General features: G+C 42.3%; 1 protein-coding gene across 1 annotated transcript in view; it reads right to left on the reverse strand.

Moving 5' to 3' along the window:
- Positions 1-16,653, reverse strand: part of LOC307065521 (transcription elongation factor A protein 1) — a 31,665-nt gene extending 15,012 nt beyond the window's left edge. The window contains exons 1-3 of the mRNA XM_079722361.1: positions 16,482-16,653; positions 8,016-8,078; positions 3,096-3,201 (exon numbers count right to left, since the gene is read on the reverse strand). Coding sequence (XP_079578487.1) covers positions 3,096-3,201; positions 8,016-8,078; positions 16,482-16,544 — 232 coding nt within the window. The 5' untranslated portion in view covers positions 16,545-16,653. The remainder of the gene's footprint in view (positions 1-3,095; positions 3,202-8,015; positions 8,079-16,481) is intronic.
- Positions 16,654-20,273: the final 3,620 nt, after the last annotated feature.

A 20,273-nucleotide genomic window follows, 5' to 3' on the forward strand; every position in this document is an offset into this window, starting at 1 on the left:
AGGTATGACCAGTCTTAAAAACATTCCTACTCCGTGAACAGAGTGCCGTGGGTAATACAGCGGAACCCCGGCAAGTGCTCCAGCTCTGGGCTCAGACTGTCTGCAGATCACATCCCACCCTGGCTGCTCACCACCGATCCAGCTGCGCACAAGGTCCCTAATCTCTCAGTGCCTCGGCGGCCTCATCATAAAGTGCGGGTTACAATAGCACCGGGCACACTGGATCGTCAGGAGAACTAAACGCACTAATACAGGTCAATGCTTGGCATATCTTAAGTATTCAAAACTGTGCTACCTAGAAGCAGTAGTAGATCTTCCAGAAATCTAGCTAACAATCTAAAGAAAAAGATTCAAGGAGAGAGATATTCATCACCCAGTAGATTATTCTGAAGCCAATAAAAATAAGCTACGATGATGGAAAAATACAAAAAAATTTCACTAAAAAGACAGTATAAGTAAGTATACAGAGCATAAGTAAAATTATAGTTGAAGCAAAATTCATGCACCAGGAGGAAAAAGAGGAGAAAATACAAGATATTAACTGAGAGTTGTATTTAGAGAGAGATTTAATAAGGATGATTTTTCCCTCCTCCAACTCTCCAAATTTTATTTAATGAACATGTAAATCTTTTAGGATAAATAAAAACATTTTTAAAGAAGAACTTGTACTGATAATACCTCCAATAAGTATACAAGAGTAAAACTTCTTTAAGATGAAATGAACATAACTGCAATGTCCACCCTTTTCTCCCACAAAACGTAAACCATTCTTTCCAGAAATAAAAATGTACATATATGGTCCTTAATCAACTTTCTGTTGCTAATTTTAATTACTTTAGATGTGGAATGAATTTAAAATTTAAATGAAATACAGAGTTTCAGTCTGTCTTTAAAGATCAGCCTTTTTTAAAAAGCTTTTTATTTGGAAAGAACTCGACAGTCGCACAGATGTTATAAGAACATTACAAACAGCTTTACTCAGACCCCTCCCCCCCCAACTGTTAACATTTTGGTACGCTTCCTTCCTCACTCATTCATCCCCCAGCCCCCGGCACGCACGTACACACGCATGTGCAGACACATACACACTCACACGCACCACTGTGTGCACAAAGACACATCTCTTTTGAACCATCGGAAAATGAGTAGCAGATACTATGCTCCCTTATCCCTAAATACTTCACTATGAATTCCCTAAGAATAAAGAAATTCATGTATATAACCACAGTAAGTAGATCCTGCAATGATACAAGATTGTTCACCTACCCACTGACCTTATAAAATTCTGCCAATTATCCCAATAATGATCTTTATAGCAATGTTTCTTTCTGGTTAGGAATCCAATACAGGATCATATATTACATTAGTTTTCTTAAAAGTAGACTTTCTAAATTTTATAGGCTTTACAATTTTTGGTTCCTAGTTTCCAAGCTCTTGTAAGTAATAAGTCTTTTATTATTACTATTGCTGTCTATGAACTTTTAAAACCTTCACTTTTTCTATCTTCTCTTCCATATAAGGCTGATAACTGCTAGGGAAATGGCTCATTCCAGGGCTGGGTTAGATAAGTCCAACATATTTTGTGATGTCAGAATGTCAGAAAGAGATTAAAAAAAAAAAAAAAAAACAACTGAAGGGAGCTTGTCAAAGGGACACAGGAGCCAGTTTGAAGGGGTGCCCACTGGTCAAAGCTGGGACAATGTAAATACCAAAATAAATATGAACAGTAATGGATTATAATCCATTATATAGAATAAGAATCCACGTGCCCACACTAATAATAGAAAAAGAACTGGGAGGTAAAAGGAGGGTTCTTTCTTATAGAATGATGATGTATAAATACTGAAGAAGTAGAAAAGCTAGAATATCATAACTTTGCAACTTTCACTGTAAAGGGTGGTTTTGGCAACAATCAGTGGGTACTAACGGGGGGTGGGTCCAATGGGGAGCAAGACAGTGTCAGGGTCTTAAAGTGACCACCACAGAACCCCTACTAGACACAAGAGGAAAAATCATACACGATGCAGTGCACACCTCGGCTGGGTCTCAACCGTAACACCACCCTGCCTCTGCACGTGATACCTGGGAAAGACACAACACACGTATGCAGTACCTCAACTGTGGATGCGCAACCACATCTAGTCATGAGAAAATGCCAGATAAACCCCAAATAAGGACATGTTATTAAAAACAAAGCAGGGAATTCGCTGGCGGTCCACTGGTTAGGACTCCGCGACTTCACTGCCATGGGCTCGGGTTCAATCCCTGGTCAGGGAACTAAGATCCCACAAGCTGCACTGTGCAGTCCAAAAAAACAAAACAAACAAAGAAACAAAAACCCACACACAACAACAAAGGGGGGAGGGGGAGGGGTGTGCATTCTTCGAAAGTCAATGTACTAAACGAACTATTCCACACTGGCAGACTAGATTACATGGCCCTGGGCTGGGTCCTGCTCTGGAGGAGAGAAAAGCTGGAAGGGTCATCACTGGGACAACTGGCAAAACTGCAACATGCACTGCAGAGTAAGGTACTGCACCAATGTTAAATTTCCTGAATTTCCTGTATTATGATTACATAAGAAAATAAACTTGTTCCAAGAACACACACACTTAAGTATTAAAGAGTAAATAAGGCATGACAGAGGCAACCTATTCACAAATGGTTCAGAAAAAATATGTGTGTGAGAGTATATACATATGGAGGAGAGAGAATATGACAAAACAAATATGGCAAATGTTAAAAATTAATGATCTAGAAAAAGGACATGTTGAGTTATTTTTATTATTCTTGCAAATTTTCTGTAAGTTAGAAAACTATTTCAAAAACCTTTTCCAAAAGTGTCACACCTTCCCCTTGGAGGAAAATTTTCTTCTTAAAGAGGCAATTCAGTTGTAAGTGTTGAACAACAAGAAAGCTAAATCTGACTAGTTTAAAAAGCAGAACCCTCAAGGAAGTCAAACTAAAGCTCCCTCCCATATTATAAGGCACTGATTTCAAAACATCTATATTCATTAAGAGAAAAAAAACTCAACAACCCAATGTCTGAAGAAACCAGAACATCATAAATATATGTAATGGAAGATCGATTATACCTAATAACTTTTTCCAGGATTTGATGAGGGACTTTGCTAAAGATGTAACTTCTTCATCTGTGCTCTGCTTGCGAATAGCATTCACTGACATTCCGATTCTTGTGGACTGCAAGGCAATGACAAAAAAATACGTATAAGCGATTTTATTTCAGGCAATTCACTGTTTCCTTTTCTTCTTTCCCAGATGCCTGTTTCCATTTTAGAACAGAAAAAAAATCAATTATCTGAATTCTTTTGGTGGTAGACTGTAGACTTAAGACACAGACATCTTCAAATCAAACATTAGATGCATCAAGGTTCTCATCATTGAGACCTGCAAGCATGTAACCTGCTACTAAAGGAAGGCTGGTTAACTAGCAAAATGAAATCAGTCTTTCCCACAAGAGAAGAACAGAAGATAAAGTGTCTGTGTTTGTACACAAGGCAGGCTGATGCAACCACGGCTAACACACACACTTTGCTTCTCTACATTCTCCTACAGATTACTCTGTACACCACCTGTTGCAACTTGTAAGGACACCCAAACAAATACCACCACCCACAGAGGTTTAAACACCAGCACATAATCACAGATATTAAGAATGGACGTCACAGAACACAGGTAATTTGACTTGTGGCGACACTACATGCCCAGGGTTATGCTGGGAGCGTCCATACTCATTACCCTTCCTAACAGCCCTTTAAAGTCGAGATCATTATCCCTATTTTTAAAGATGAACAGGCTAGAAGCATCAATAAATAACTGCCCATGAAAAAAAAAAAAAATAACTGCCCAGCATCACACCACTACTAACTGGCAAAACTGGATTTTAATCCAGGTCTGTTACCTCCAAAGTCCATGCTCCTTCCAACACATCAACGGTTTTCAAATTGTGCTTAAAGAACACAAAGGCTATGACAGGCCAATTATGGATGATAAATTAAAAATGGTAAATTTAGTAAGTTCAGGTTGTCAGTAGACAATCTTTCAAAATATGGATATGGAAGAACAAAATAACAAAAGGAATTGTTAGTGAGAAAAAAAAAAAGAGAAGGGAACCCCTGCTATAAACTTTAAGGCCGAGAAATAAATGGGTCCTTAAGATTTCCTTTTAAATTATTCAATGTACTCAACAAAGAGAATCGGGACAGTTGCTGAAGAGTCTAGAATATGTGTCTGGCTGGAGTGCCCTGTGTTCTCTCTTGGAGAGCTGAGCAAGGCAGATGAAGGTTCCACAGCAGAGAGACACAGGGGACTCACGACTCTAAAATCCCAAGATGATTTGAGATTAGTGTTTTGGGGATTCTTTTCCCACAGAAAGTGGCTTCTTTCTTGTAGAAAATAATATGTTCTCAGAACTCTTTTCAGTGAAGAAAAGACTTTCAGAACTTTAAAATGTTTTAGAACTTCTCTAAAGCACTACTTTGTTAGCTGGTGCAGCAGGCACTTCAATGCAGAAAACCTTCCAGAGGCAGGTGCCTGGGCGGACGGCACAGCTCAGTCTCATGGTCTCCGAGCTGCCCCACGGGATGCTGCTAACGTGCTGACTGCTACCGCCCCGATGCCTGTGGCGCCCCTCCTTCCCCAGCGCCCGACCCCCGCCTAGAAGAAAACCCAATTTTGGAATGAGTGGAGGAAATAACTTGAGTCACTAATACAGTTCTGGAGCTTGGGATCAACATGGATTGGCAAAGAAAATGGGACTTTAGGAGGTGGTCAGAGGAGAGCAAAGGTATAAGGAGATTATGAACAAACGTGTGCTGTAGGGTGACTGCTTTTTAATTATCACAGAACGTTCTGATCACTAAAGAGACCAAACCTAAGCTCTGCTTAAAACCTAAGAAAACCCATAAGGAGAACACAGGGATCTGTAATAAACATGCTCACCTAAGGGAGAGATTGTCCAGTCAAGAATAATGAGAAACGAGGCTGTGGAGGTAGAGTGAAACACTAAGAGTATTTGAGTAAGTTTGTTTCTTCCTTTTAGGAGGTATTTTGGGAAGAGTAGAAGAAAGTAGAAAGAGGAAAGGACTATGAAGCTATCTGACAGCACTGCTCTAGGATATAAACTCAGCTACACGGCAGAATCTACATCTGTTTCACAGGCATCTCAAAACCCAATGGATCCAAAATTATCCTTCTCTCTTTACCCTTCCACCTTTATTTCCTTCTCATCCCAAGGCAGCCACATTAGGTTTCCTTGAATTTTGCTTTACTGTACAATGGCACCATCTACCCAGTCACCACGGCAAACACCTCAGTCACCCTAAACTCCACCTTCTCCTTCACCCCCCATCTGGTTGGCTACCAATTCTTGTAGGTTGTCCCTCAATAACAAGTACCCCTTCTCTCCGCTCCTACTGCTACACCCTTAGTTCAGGCCCTCATCACTGCTCCTTGAGCACCTGCATCAGTCAACAAGCTTCCCGATTCTTCCTCCCTGCAAACCTGGGCACGCACTGCCCCGCCCCCCGCCGCCTGGCAGGATGCTCTCAGGACCGCAGCTGCAGCCCTGCATGCCAGCCAGCCTGTGTCTTCAACCCTGCATCAGACTTCCTCCACCTGAACAGGTCGCACTGCTTCCACATCCTGCTTTCTCTGCTGGAATACCATTCCCGGTCCTATCTGCCTAGGGAGAACCTATTCATGTTTTGAGACTCAGTTTACACTTTATCACCATATGAAGGCTTTCCTGAGCCTCCCAGGTTAAGGAATCAGATTACGAAGTAAACTTCTTTGTGCTTCTTTTTTGCCCTACCTATAACAAACACAATAAATCCCCCATATACAAACCTTCAAGTTGCGAACTTGCAAAGATGCGAATGGGTGTTCGCATGTCCAATCACATAAGTTAGTTCTATTTGAGGAGGCACTGTTAGTGTTTGAAGCACAGGACCCAAACGTAGAATGGTACACGAAGGTTGCAGAGGCCGTTCAGAATGCAATCCAGTGCTACCATGTCATCTATGATGAGAAAAAAAGAGCTGCTACCCAGACATCACTAGACCGTTTTCTCAAGAGGGTGGATAGAATTGAATCCAGCAAGGAACCAGAACCTGTGCCATCAGCGTCAGGCCTGAGTGACATTGCAGGTCGCCCTCCGTCTCCTACCATCTCCCACCTCCTCTCCCTCCTCCAGTCAGTAACTCTTCCTGCCTGTTCACTCGATGCCAGCCCCTGGATGCCAGCTGTTATACCGTGCTACTGTACTTTTCAAGGTACTGTACTGTAAGATTAAAAACGTTTTCTTTCTTTTTTGTTTGTTTTTTTATGTATTATTTGTGTGAAAAGTATTATAAACCTATTACCATACAGTACGATATAGCCGATTGTATTGGTTGGGTACCTAGGCTAACTTTGTGGGACTTACAAACAAATTAGACTTATGAATGAGCTCTTGGAACGGAACTTGTTCGTACGTAGGGGACTTACTATAAATCCTATACAGACTTCTATCTGGGCAACTATACCTTTCTGTTTGTTTACATGGCAGTTTTCCTCTACTAGACTTGAAGCTCAATGAGGGGGAAAGACCACATTTTATTCATCTTTATAACCCCGACACAATTTCTAATCCTAATAAAAACTCAAATGTTTGTTATATAAATACATAAACTTTCCAAGGAATGAAGCATATAAAAAAATCAAAAGTATGCTATAAATGATAACCCTACCCAAACTCCACACCCTCTATAAAACTACACATCTCTTAAACAAACACTGAGGTTACTGTTGTTTTCGATGTGGTTATCCCCACACAGAACTGCTAGGATAAGGCCACACCTAGGTGGTGAGGTACTGACACAGACTCAAGGTTATTCTCAGAACTGATCTGCCAGAGCTGCCGATCCTTGGACAGGAGATGTGAACTGAGAAGACGGGACTTTATGCCTTGCTTCCTTTCTCCTTCCTGGTTCTATTCTTAGAGGAGGCATTCTTAACCTTTTGCCCACCATGGATCCCTTTGGTAAACTGAAGCTTATGGACTCCTCCTCAGAATGCTTTTAAAATGGATTAAATAAAATACATAGGATTACAAAAAAAAAAAGCAGTTATATAAAGTTACAAAATGTTTTCTTAAATGTGATACAGTAATATATGTGCTCCGTTATTGAAACATTAAATAAGACCTAGCATAACATATAAGAGCTACCAGGATAACGGGCAAAAACACACGTCAATATATCTATAACATGTATATCTACAACATGAGGTTAAAATATCTGTGATTTCTTTCAGTTAGTCATAAATACTAATTCACCTGTGGTTTACTGCCTTCATAATTGAAAGAAATGCTCGATTTCAGTTAGATATAAGTGAAAATACACGTGATTTTTTTTTCCTCAACCACGTACACACCCTTGTCACCCTTCCCTAAATTCTGACTTAATGGAATGGAAATATCAAAGGCGGCACTCATGGATAATAAGAAATGTGTAGTAGAAAATAGCCAGATTCATCTCACAATTCAGTTTCCTTTTTAACATTCTGACTTGTGTTAAAGTTGTTTTTTTATGTTTTAGTCCTGCTGCAACATTAAGACTTGAGTGATGACTACACAATGACGACCAGACACCCGACTGTGCACAGGGCAGGCCGGCGGCGCTGAGAGAGGGAGAAGAGCGAGCGACCCTTGCACCCTCACCCTCAGGCCAGCTTCAAGCAGCACAGCTGGCGACTGCAGATCCAGAAAGGGAAATCTTGGGAGATCAAGTCAGGGCCAAGGGTCCAACTTCCTTTCATAGTGAGTTTCACTCCCACTGTCAACCTCGGAGGGTATGTTTTATTCTTCCTGAGAAAGGCAACATTTTTCTATAATGGTAACTTAGAAGACTACTGATTTATGTTACCATCTCAAAAAAACAAGTTAATAATGTTTCACCATAACAGGAAAATACAAAAATACCTATTCAAAAATTATGATACATATTAGCAGATACCTGTAATAATTCCAAGGTCATGGGAATATTCTTAAGCTCCTTCAGTAAATCCAATGCTCCAGCCTGTAAAATAAAATAATTTCAAATTGAATTTCCCAGAGAGTAAAGCAAGGACTAACTAGAGATCTAAATTCATATTTTCCTATCCACAATTCCCTAGGGCTCACTTATTCATGTGAGGAGAATGGTATATAGATATATAGATGAGAGAGAGAGAGAGAGAAAGAGTTTTCCAAACAGGGGTTGCAACTCACTAGAGGATCATAAAATGCATTTGCTGGGTTATAACCAGCACCTAAGTGTTGTTTTGTGAAAGTTTACTTTCACCCGTATTTGTCTATATGTGCCCCAATTACAAATATAAAATGTTTCTTACTGTGGTGGTACAACACACCCCAAAATTCATGGGGGGCAGCTGCCTGGGGACATGGGAATGGCGGCGGTGGGGAGGGTCCCCAGAATGCCGCAGCACCTCCAGCATTCGCGAGGGGCATCACTTCCCTGGAATTCTCACGAGGCCCCTGTACCTCGCTGCTCAGTCACAAGAACACTGCTGTCTACCTGATTCTTGCAAAGCAGTAAAAAGCAAATTCTGAAAGGAAATCCACAGTTAAGATCTGCGTTAAGCTCGCAGGCCTGTCCACTGCCAGGTGCCACCTAGAATCAAAGGTTCCCACGTAGCTGAGAAAGACGGAACAAACCTGGAAGCTTTATGGAGAGCGCTAAGGTTAAAAGGGGAGAAGCAACAGCGCCACCTGCAGCTTGTGGCCAACGTTCCAATCTGATATTCACTCCCATTGGCCATATTTCAGCTCCTCTAATACATCCACTTAATCAGTCATATTTCGTTTAGTCTAATAGTGACTTAATGTACTATATCTGGACAAATCATTATTCTACATACTACTAACAAAAAAACTATTAAACTACGGTAAACTTTTTTTATCACCTCTTTTTACTTTTGCAATTCCTTTAGACTTGGAATTTTTATCATGTATCACCGTTTACATACAGAAAAAGAAAAATATAATCAAAACTGGCTAAGGTGGTTCTAAAACTAAGTCGCACTCAGAGTCTAGTGCTTATAAATTGTTCACTGACTCAGATTCAATATCTGTCTTTAGCCCACAAAGAGTTGGTATCAAAACACTAGTAATGCAACACTTCACAAAAGAATCCATAAAAGAGCTCAGAGCCACTAGCTCTCTGTGGGCACTGAGGTGCGCGGGGCTCACTGCCTTCGCCCCCGCTTCTCTGCTACCATTTGGTCCCTCGAGGGTCGAAGAGCACTCCACTACTCTCTCAGATTTGCTTCCAAGCCACTGACACCCGTTCCGCAAATGTCGGTGCTGGGTTTGATGCTCTGCCTGTGAGAGTACATGCCAACGGCCATCTGGCCAGCAACATGTGTAACTCATTCTGCTTTCTGAAATGTTAAAATATGAAAACTAGCACCCTGCGAACCAGTGAAACACAGCACACCCAGGGAAAACAGAAAGCCCTGCAACGCATCCCTCATATGCACCCCAAAGGAAGAAACAAGCATGGAACCTCATGGTATCAGTATATTTCTTAAATTTAAAATCAAGCAGAGGTTTCCAGTCAGATAATTTTTCTATTTAAAGTTGACAGACAGACATGGCTGTAGAGAATGAAACAGTATTGACTCTTCTTCTGGCCACAAACAGAGACATCATTTTAATTTAACCCAGTACCTCATAAATAAAAACTTAAGTTCAAAAGAAATTATGAAACAGACTATTATGAAGGATGTTAATGATCCACTGCTTACAGATTCCTTCTGATCAAAAAATTCTATAATTTTTCTTTAGAGGCAACTAAAAATAGTAAAACATTAGAGCTGTTAAAAAATAAAACACTGACTTTAAATTTACTATTAATCAAGAATTTCTATAGGCATGACATTTTTGTGAGCGAGTATCTTCAATCCCGTATCTGCAAATCTCCAAACAACCAAGACTTCTCATTTCTCACAGATTTTCAGTAAACTCACTTGGCAGCAACATCTCATCTCAACAGATGCATGAAGCTATTTATGTTCTACTTATCCCACTTAATGCGAAAATGCTGCATTTCACTACAGAAATGCTAATATCTGATTACTGGGAACTTCCCAGATCTCACTGAGGATATTATGAAATATATGATGTTTGTACTATATCATCTTTATAAACCTGAAAAATTTGGAATTCTCAAATATATCAGACTCTAAAGGTTTTGATTGCGAGATTGTGGGCCTGTATCCTTATCTACCATGGATGTTTTTCTTCTACCCATGTCTCTTTCTGAACGATTTCTGACCTAGGATCAATTAAAAAGGAAGACAGGACTTCCCTGGTGGCGCAGTGGTTAAGAATCTGCCTGCCAATGCAGGCGACATAGGTTCGAGCCCTGGTCCGGGAAGATCCCACATGCCGCAGGGCAACTAAGCTCGTGTACCACAACTAAGCCTGCGCTCTAGGGCCCGCGAGCCACAACTACTGAAGCCCACGTGCCTAGAGCCCGTGCTCCGCAGCAAGAGAAGCCACCGCAATGGGAAGCCCGCGCACAGCAACGAAGAGTAGCCCCCGCTCACAGCAACGAAGAGTAGCCCCCGCTCGCCGGAACTAGAGAAAGCCCGCCGGAACTAGAGAAAGCCGATGCGCAGCAACGAAGACCCAACGCAGTCAAAAATAAACAAATAAATAAATTTATAAAAAAAGAAATAAACAACTATGATGATCTGGGTGAGTGAAACGGGCAAAAAAGAGATGATCGTATATTAATTCGGTGACAAAAGCTTTTGAGTCACTGTGTGCCAATCGCTGTGTTAAACACTTCACACGCAGTATCTCATTTCATCTTTACAGAAACCCTACGGAAGAAGGGAATCTTATCGTCCCCGTTTTACAGAGGAGGAAATTAAAGCCCAGGTAAGTTAAGAAACTTGCACAAGGTCACATGATTACTAACTAGAAAAGGTGAGATTTACCCCATTCTGTCAAAGGACACTTATTGCCTCTCAACAAATACCCAACTAGCACCATGTGCCAAGCTCTGCTCTGTGTTGAGGACACAGCAATGAGCACAACAGAAACCCTTTCTGACCTCAGCGAATTCAAAAACAGGCAGAAACCTTTGAGCATCTACTTCAAACCCTCAATTACACAAGAAAAAAACCTTAAACTCAGAGAAGGTAAGTGACTTGCCCAAGGCCACACTGTTGGGTAATGTAAAGGGACAAGAATCCAGTTTCCTGACCCTTACACCACTGCTCTTTCCATTCCATAACCCCTCCCCCACCCCCCGTGGCAGTTCTGCTCTGTGAACTCCGGTGAACAGCATTATCAAACAGTCCCCAGTCATCACCTGCCTCTAAAGGTCAAGTCTACTAGATTGCAGCATCTCCTATAGACAATGATGCAAGAGAAAGAAAGATTCTACCTTAACTTCCAGAGTCAAATTTAGTTCATAGTACTGGCGAAAAAATAAATAGCTACCACACTACCATATTACATGGTGGTACTCCTACTTGTCAACAGAAAGAAGTACTTCTATAAAATATGGTATACTGAAAACCCAGTATATACAAGACTGTACAGGATACAAAAATCCTTCTCTTCAAAGAGATGTAAGAGAGAAGGAGCAATATGGAATATACAGTTAAGAACACGGGCTATACCTATATGATTGATCCAGATTCAAATCCATGTTCTGTCATTTCCAAATTATAAGATATTGGGAATGTTACTTGGCCTTCTCAAGCTTCAGCTTCTTTATATGTACATGAGCATAATATGCCAACCTTGAGTAGTTAAAATGGTCAAATGAGGTAATGTAACACATATGAAGTATCAAATTAGAGTGCCTAACACAAAGGAGATGGTTGATAAGAGGTATAAAAGATATAAAAATTATCTGTTTCTACCATAACAATATTCTCAAAGAGCCATAAAGCCAGCATTTTAAGAGAGCATTATTTAAGCTCAATCAACTCAAAAACAATTCTTACTAAGAATTATGATGAGATTGTAAGGCCTAAAAAATTAAGATGCTACTTATTTTTTTAAAAAGGAAACAAATTATAAATATTTGAGTTACAGCTCACCAACACCACTATAAACTAGGAAATATAAATTTACTATGTCGCCTCAAATTTGTAGTTATTCTACACCAAAAGCACAGCAACAAAAGAAAAAAATATATAAAATCAACTTCATAAAAATTAAAAGCTTGTGGGAATTCCCTGGCAGTCCAGTGGTTAAGACTCAGTGCTTTCACTGCAGTGGCCTGGGTTCAATCCCTGGTGAGGGAATGAAGATCCTGCAAGCCACGCAGCATGGCCAAAAAATGAATAAATAAAAATTAAAAAATAAAAGCTTTTATTTTTATTTTATTAAAGTATATTAGTGGTTGGGGTAGATATGGTGACTACTTAATGGGTTACTTAATGGACAGTTTCTATCTGGAGTGAGGAAAATGTTCTAAAATTAGATAGTGGTGATAGCTGCACAAATCTACAAATATATTAAAAACCACTTAATTGTGTACTTTAAAACGGTGAACTGTAATGTACAGCTAAATAAAGCTGTTATAAAAGATTGTGCAGTCATTCTAAATTTCAATTTATGCTAATTAATCTAACCCTGATAGGGAAACCAAAGTTTTCTTTCTAACCCAGGTACAATAAAGACTTAGAAATGTACATATTTCAGGTATCCCTGCTCCTAGGAAATTTTAACACCTAGTTTCAGTTTCTCTCTCTGCAATTTAATTCTACTCAGCCCTAAGCCTTCAGTGCAGAAAAAATACACAAACCTCAACACCCCACAAAATGTGTCTGTGAGCTTGAAAATTCTACGCTCTCACCTGACTCCTCTTTCTACAGTCTAGTGCTATAAATCCTTTACAAAGATAACCCAGAAGGTTTTTTAGCCTTTACCATATCCTAGACACTGCCAAGAATTTCATATTCATCTTATCTTTACTAAACTATCTCCAATTTACTACCAAGAAAGACATTTTAGAGATGTTAAGAAACTTGCCTAAGATCACACAGCTAAAGTTCAGAAGAGCCAGGATTTGAATCAAGATTAGGAGTCAAAGACTTGCTTATTGATAAAGTCAAAATAACAAGAAAAAAGCTATGTAAAAAACAGCTAATACCCTGGGGCTTCCCTGGTGGCGCAGTGGTTAAGAATCCACCTGCCGATGCAGGGGACACGGGTTCGATCCTGGTCCGGGAGGATCCCACATGCCGCGGAGCACCTAAGCCCATGCGCCACAACTACTGAGCCTGCGCTCTAGAGCCCGCGAGCCACAACTACTGAGCCCGTGCGCCACAACTACTGAGCCTGCGCTCTAGAGCCCGTGCGCCACAACTACTGAGCCCGTGCGCCACAACTACTGAGCCTGTGCTCTAGAGCCCGCGAGCCACAACTACTGAAGCCCACGCGCCTAGAGCCCGTGCTCCGCAACAAGAGAAGCCACTGCAGTGAGAAGCCCACACACTGCAACGAAGAGCGGCCCCCGCTCGCCGCAACTAGAGAAAGCCCGCGTGCAGCAACGAAGACCCAACGCAGCCAAAAATGAATAAATAAATAAATCTTTAAAAATACATTATTTTTTTTTAAAAAAGCTAATATCTGAAAATTTGGCATTAATTCACGTGGTTCATCATGGCCTCAAAGCGTGTACTGTTTAAGATCAAGTACACACGTGGGGCAACACCCTGGGTAGTACCAGGTCAAGACACTGTTGGGGTATTTAGGGAAACCTGTCTGCCCCACGACAGCAAGTGCCCTGGTCGTACAATTGTACCCAGGCAAGGTTCAGATACAGATGCAAGGGTCTTCTAGAGATGCTGTAGTTGAACAGAGTAGTACTGGCTTTGAAACAAAATAGATTTAGATTCACATCTTCATTTGGCCTCTTTGTAGCTATTAAGCTTAAGACAATTAACTTTCTAAATACTTCATTTCCTCATTTTTAGAATAGAGATAATACTTATCTCAATAAACTGTCTGAGGAATAAATGAGATAAGGTAGGTAACTTAGTAGAATGCCTAGCTCAGAGTAATAGCTCAATAAATGGTAGCTGTTTTATTATTACTTAAAAGTGACACCTACGGTTTTATTAAAACAGTATCTAATAACAGCACTTAAACTTCAATTCAGAGGATAACTATTACATTTCAAGCAAAGTCTACTTTTTCACAGTATCAAAATAATATAAAAAATAACTCAGAGAAAATCTGGAAACCACACACACAAAAAAGAGAAACAAATCTACCATAATCCTAAAATCCCCAGAATGACTTCTGTTAAATTACTGAACACTTAAAAAGCTATTAATGGGCTGCTGATGTGCTCTGGAGGGCAGGGAGGGAGAGTCATTCAGACCATTTCCCTTTCTCTATTTCATTTGCCTATTTGAATTTCTGTAAGACAGACAGGAAAAGAGAGAAGGAAAAAAAAGTAAAAGAGCCAGTCAATTTTACCTTTCTTTTGGGGGGGCAAGTTTTTATATTGGTAAAGTTTTGTACTACTAGAAATATAAGATTTGAGAGGAAAAATGAGACTTGAGGATTATCTGTGGAGCTTATCCTCATTCTCCTGCTGGTGCATGATGTGTTTATAATTTGAGAACTGCAGATAAATACAAACTGGTCTTCTCCATACTTGTTCACTAAGGAATTCCTCATTTCTAGGAAACATCTATTTCAAGGAAAGGAAACAAACAAAAACACCTAGTGCACGAGATGATTAAAAGGTACACATTTTATAGCCCGAGTTCGAGAAAAAAATTACCCAAGTAACAGCTTTTTTCCCTAGGAGCCAGCTTCTACTAGGGGAGTCTAGGGTTCTCTAGGCAAAGAAAAAAAACTTGCCAGTTTAAACAGACTAACAGAAACGTTCAGCGGATCAAATATACAGAACTCATCACTTGCAGTGAGGAATGAAAGGCCTGTATCAACAGAAAAAATAAATGGCACAGGCAACATCTGGAACAGAAAACAAACAGGAAATACTTTAAAAAGCCAAAATTGCAAATACAGATTAACAGAGTATGAAATTACATGCTGGGCAATGCACCTGTTAAAGGAAAAGAGGCGCAGACTAAGTCTGAAGTCTTAAGAATTCAGTGTTTAACACTACTTCTGCATGCTGCCCAGCAGAAAACTCCTGGCTTAATCCACAACGCACACTTCATTTAAGGAGGTGAACTGCTTGGTCTGATTCAGTTTCTTCTTCTGTAAAGTGAATGCAACACAGCTGTCGTGAGTCCCCAAAGAATTCTGCACAGATGCTTTGTAACTCCAAAGTGCTGTGCAAATCAGAGCAGCCCTTTTCTCCTTCACGTTAGTTTGACTTAGACTTTCAGAAGTTTAGCTGAAAATAGACGACTCGGAAACAAGGGGCTGCAAGTGGCCCACACAGGTGGACAGAAATGCAGAAACTGGAGCACCTCATACAAACCACAAGAGAACACGTTCACATGAACACATTATCAGTAACAGAAAACGCCACTGGTATCAACCATAAACCACCGAGAGAGGACCAGCAACGACATGTGTCCAAATCCAGCCGGCAGCACAGCTCGTCAGTGCGAGTGCCTTCAGCACAGCTCCTCGCACGCCGCGGCCTAACAAGATCCACTTTTTCAAAAAAGTTTAGCAACTTGCCAAGTACACTGGCACAGTTTACATTTTTAATTGCTAAGCAAACATGCAGGGTGGTTGAGACAATCAAGGGAATGTTCAGCCTTCTTCAAAAACAAGATCCAGAAAATTCACACTTTGCTTTAACAGCTTCATGTCTAAAACTGATCACAAACCTCTGTTTGATGTTGTTTTCTCGATGCTGGCCAATGAGCCCGGAAAAGAGAACGAATTCTTTCAAACAGGGAGGGCTCTCTGCACTCTTCAGCTAAACCAACGAGGCTTTACCACCGTGACGTTTAAAATAATGAGGAGGATTATTGCCTCGATGGAGTTTACCAGGCTGCGCTAATCACGAGGGGCCTCGGGCGCCCAGGGCGGGTCCCAGCGCCGGTGGCCGAGGGACCGGACGCCCTCCCTGGGGTCCACCCCCAGGACCTCTGCCCGGGACGCGGCCGCGGGACAGGACGCCCCCCCAGAACCCCTGCCCAGGACGCAGCTGCGGGACGGGACGCCCCCCAGAACCCCTGCCCGGGACGCGGCCGCGGGACAGGACGCCCCCCACCCCCCACAGAACCCCTGCCCGGGACGCAGCTGTGGGATAGGACGCCCCCCAAGAACCCCTGCCCGGGACGCGGCCGCGGGACACGAAGTCCCCCGCCCAGAATCCCCTCCCCAGAGCGCGGGCCTCGCCGCCGTCACGCGGCACCCGCCGCGCTCACTGCGGGCCGGGAGCCCCCTCAGGCCGACTGGCCCCCGCCCGCCACCCGGCCTCCCTCCGGCCCGCGCCGCCCGCCGCGCTCACCGCGTTCTTCTTCTGCACCATCTTGTCCATCTTCTTGGCAATGCGGACCACCTCGTCCTCCATGGCTCCGGCAGCCCTGCCCCGCGCCGGGCCACGGGGGACGGGAAGAGAGCGGAGCTGGCGGGGCAGCGGGTGAGCCCAGGCGTCGGCGAGGGCCCTCAGCAGGCCTGACCGAGGCGCTTCCTCACTCACGGAGCCCGCGGCGGCGGCGGCAGCGGCGGCGGAGGCGGCGCTCCTCCCCCCGCAGGCAGCGCCAATCGAGCTCCGCGCGCGCCGAGCAGGGGCCTCCAATCGATAGCGGACCAGCTGGGCAACAAGCCCGCCGGGCCGCAGGGCTTCGCCGGCTGTCGTGAAAGTGGGCGGGCGGCGCGGCCGAGCTTTGCGCGCGCTCCCTCCGGCCCCGCCCAGCCCGCCCAGCGGACCCCGTCCCCTGGCCCCAGTTCCCCGGTCCTCCTTCCCCGAGCTGTGGCGCCCGCAGAGAGCCCCGGGGTGCCGAGCCCGGCGACTTTGGACGGTGGAACGTGGGCGGCTTTTGCAGTCAGTCGGAATCCCAGCATTTTCCTCGCCGTCGACGGCTGCCTGGAAATCAGATTCCCCATCCTCCTGAATAGGCCTTTATCGTAGGAATGTGACCATTGTAAGCGCTTCCTCCTTAAAGTCTTTTGTAAGCGCCGTAAAGCCGGAGACCCAATCGTGTTTGTTTCCTGGACTCAGAATGTTGGCCGCAGTACCTTGAATACAGTTGAATAATAGTTGACAGTAACGTTCTCATCAAAGAAGTTAATGAAGGCATCTCGCCTGCTCTGAAGGTCAGTGAGGAAGTTGACGTCCTAAAGAGTTATGAGTAACAACATAAAGCCAAGGTAGAAAATTGAAATTATCAATACTGGAGAGTATAGGCTCCTTCAATAGGTCTTTGCTCAATTAACGCCCTTGACTACCATCTCGTGCAGTTTGCAGACCTATCCCCACACCCAGTTTAACCATCATTAGTCAAAATTCACCACCTAATAATGTTTTTTCTATACTATGGTGTAAGGTTTTGTTCTACCTCAGTTATTTGGGGGAAAGAGTAATTTGAACCATGTCCCTTTTTCTTTATTTATTTCATCTTAAAATTGTCTTTTTATTATTGATTCCCAACTTAAATTGCAGTAAAAATATACGATTGCAAAGTTACTGGTTCTAAGGTATTTATTGAGATTTGTTTTATCAATGTTTATAAATATTCTATGTGTCCTGAAAAAGAATGTGTATTCTGTAACGGCAGATGTGAAGTTCTATATGGGCCCATTAGCCCGAAATTAATTTTATTGTTCAAATACTTATACCTCAGTTTGTTGTCCACTTGATGCATCAGTTAATAATGAGTATGTACAAATCGCCATTTATGTTTGTAGATTTGTACATTTACTCTAATAATTGTCATTTTTGTTTTTTTCCAAAGCATCAGCTTACTGTACTTTCACTGTGGTAAAATACAGATAACATTGTCAAATGACAAAACGGAAACAATTTAGTGATGAGTCTGATGTGCTTTATCCAAAGGAAAACAATCCATGGATTGGGGAGTACCTTGCCTCACAAGCAGTGGCGCACTTTTCCAGGGGTGTTGGGGGCAAGAGTTAGTTTTACAGAGCTTACAAGAGGCAACCTGAAAACACTTAATTTTGTTAAAATGGCAATGATAAATCTTCATGACCTTGGATTTCACAATGGCTTTTTAGGTATGACACCAAAAGTACAAGCAACAAAAGGAAACAGATAAACTGGACTTTGATAAAATTAAATAGGTTTGCACATCAAAGATTGCTATCAAGAGGAGAAAAGACAGCCCACCAAATGGGAAACAATCGTCCTTTTCTCTCCCACTTTGATGTTACCCCATTATCTTCTGACCTCTGGTGGTGTTTTTCTTAAGTATGCTGTGTGACAGTGAAAGCAGGCTCTCTCTGGTTGCTATTAAGATCTTTTTCTATGCTATTGTTTTGCTTTGCACCATGAAATGTCTCTTTAGAGACTTAGTTTATTTATGCTGTTAGTAACATTTTTCTTCCTGAATCTGAGATTTCTTACCTTTCCTGAAGTCTGGAAAAATGTCAGTCATTTTATCTTCACGTGTTGCTTCTCTCCCATTCTCTTCTCTCCTGCAGCTTCCATTAAACTTTATACTGAACCTCTTAATTTTACTTTTCTAGTCTCTTACCCTCCCCTTTTGCTTGCTGGGATTTCTTCTGAGTAAATTCCTCAGAGCTTTCTTTCATACACAATTTCACACACGTACACGTCTGTTGTGTCTAATATGCAGGTTTTTAAAAAATATTTATTTATTTGACTGTGCCAGGTCTTCGTTGTGGCATGCGGGATCTTTAGTTGCAGCATGTGGGATCTAGTTCCCTGACCAGGGATCGAACCCAGGCCCCCATAGTGGGAGTGTGGAGTCTTAACCCATGGACCACCAGGGAAGGCCCTAATATGCAGTTTAATTCATCCATTTGAATATTTTTTTGTAGGTCAGATATTACAACTCAAAATCTGAAGAACGAGGAGTATGGGGTTTCAGTTTGGGAAGCTGATAAAGTTCTGGAGGTGGAAGGTGGTGACCGTTGCACAACAATGTGGATGTAATGAATGCCACTGAACTGTATAATTTTAAAGTGGTTAAAACTGTAAATTTTGTTATATTTTACCGCACTAAAAAGTCTGAAGAATAAAAAAAGCACATCCAAGGCCGCCTTCTCCCCTCCTTTCCTTACCTGCCTCATCCGTTCCCCAATCCATAACCGCTTTTATTAGGTTCTTCTTTGCATCCTTCTCGCATTTGAGGTTTTCTTTTAATGCAAACTCTAGCCAAGTCAAATATATGGTCTTATTTCCTCCCCTTTGTTTTTTACCTTATTTCTTCATCAATAATGTATTCTGAATCCTTCCCAAATTAATACAGAGCATCCTCATTCTTTTTTTATAGCGGTGTAACAATCCATTGTGTAGGCGGAGGGTAGTTTATTTAGCTGGTCCACTTTTACCCCACATTGGGTTGTTTCAAATATTTTACCATCATAAATAATGCTTCTCCATTAAGATTTTTCACTTGAGTGGTTATTTTTCACTTCTAGACGTTTTCTTTTTCAAAGCTGCATTTTCTTCTTTTTTTAAATAAATTTATTTATTTTTGGCTGTGTTGGGTCTTCATTGCTGCGGGCAGGCTTTCTCTAGTTGCAGCGAGTGGGGGCTACTCTTGGTTGCGGTGCGTGGGCTTCTCATTGCGGTGGCTTCTCTTGTTGCGGAGCACGGGCTCTGAGCACACAGGCTTCAGTAGTTGTGGCACGTGGGCTCAATAGTTGTGGTGCACAGGCTTAGTTGCTCCGTGGCATGTGGGATCTTCCCGGACCAGGGCTCGAACCCGAGTCCGCTGCATGGACAGGCGGATTCTTAACCACTGCGCCAGCAGGGAAGTCCCAAAGCTGTATTTTCTGATACTGTGTCCTTCTTCTCACTTGTCTGTTCGTTTCTCTGGTTGGTTAACTCTCTCATACCATCTGTCCTCTTAAAGTTCCTGAGAGCCCAATGATCCCTTTACCTTTTGTGTCATCTCATGTTCCCCTGTAGATAGTTCTCTCATAGGCTTCATCCTTTGGGGGTGTTGAGCTCACTTTTGGCAGGGCTAAATTAACCAGCCTGGGTTGAGAATGTCACTCTCCAAAAAGAGTCTGTATGGGGACTTCCCTGGTGGCACAGTGGTTAAGAATCCGCCTGCCAATGCAGGGGACACGGGTTCAAGCCCTGGTCCGG

This window comes from Hyperoodon ampullatus (assembly GCF_949752795.1).
Source record: "Hyperoodon ampullatus genome assembly, chromosome: 17".
Taxonomy (NCBI): Eukaryota; Metazoa; Chordata; class Mammalia; order Artiodactyla; family Ziphiidae; genus Hyperoodon; species Hyperoodon ampullatus.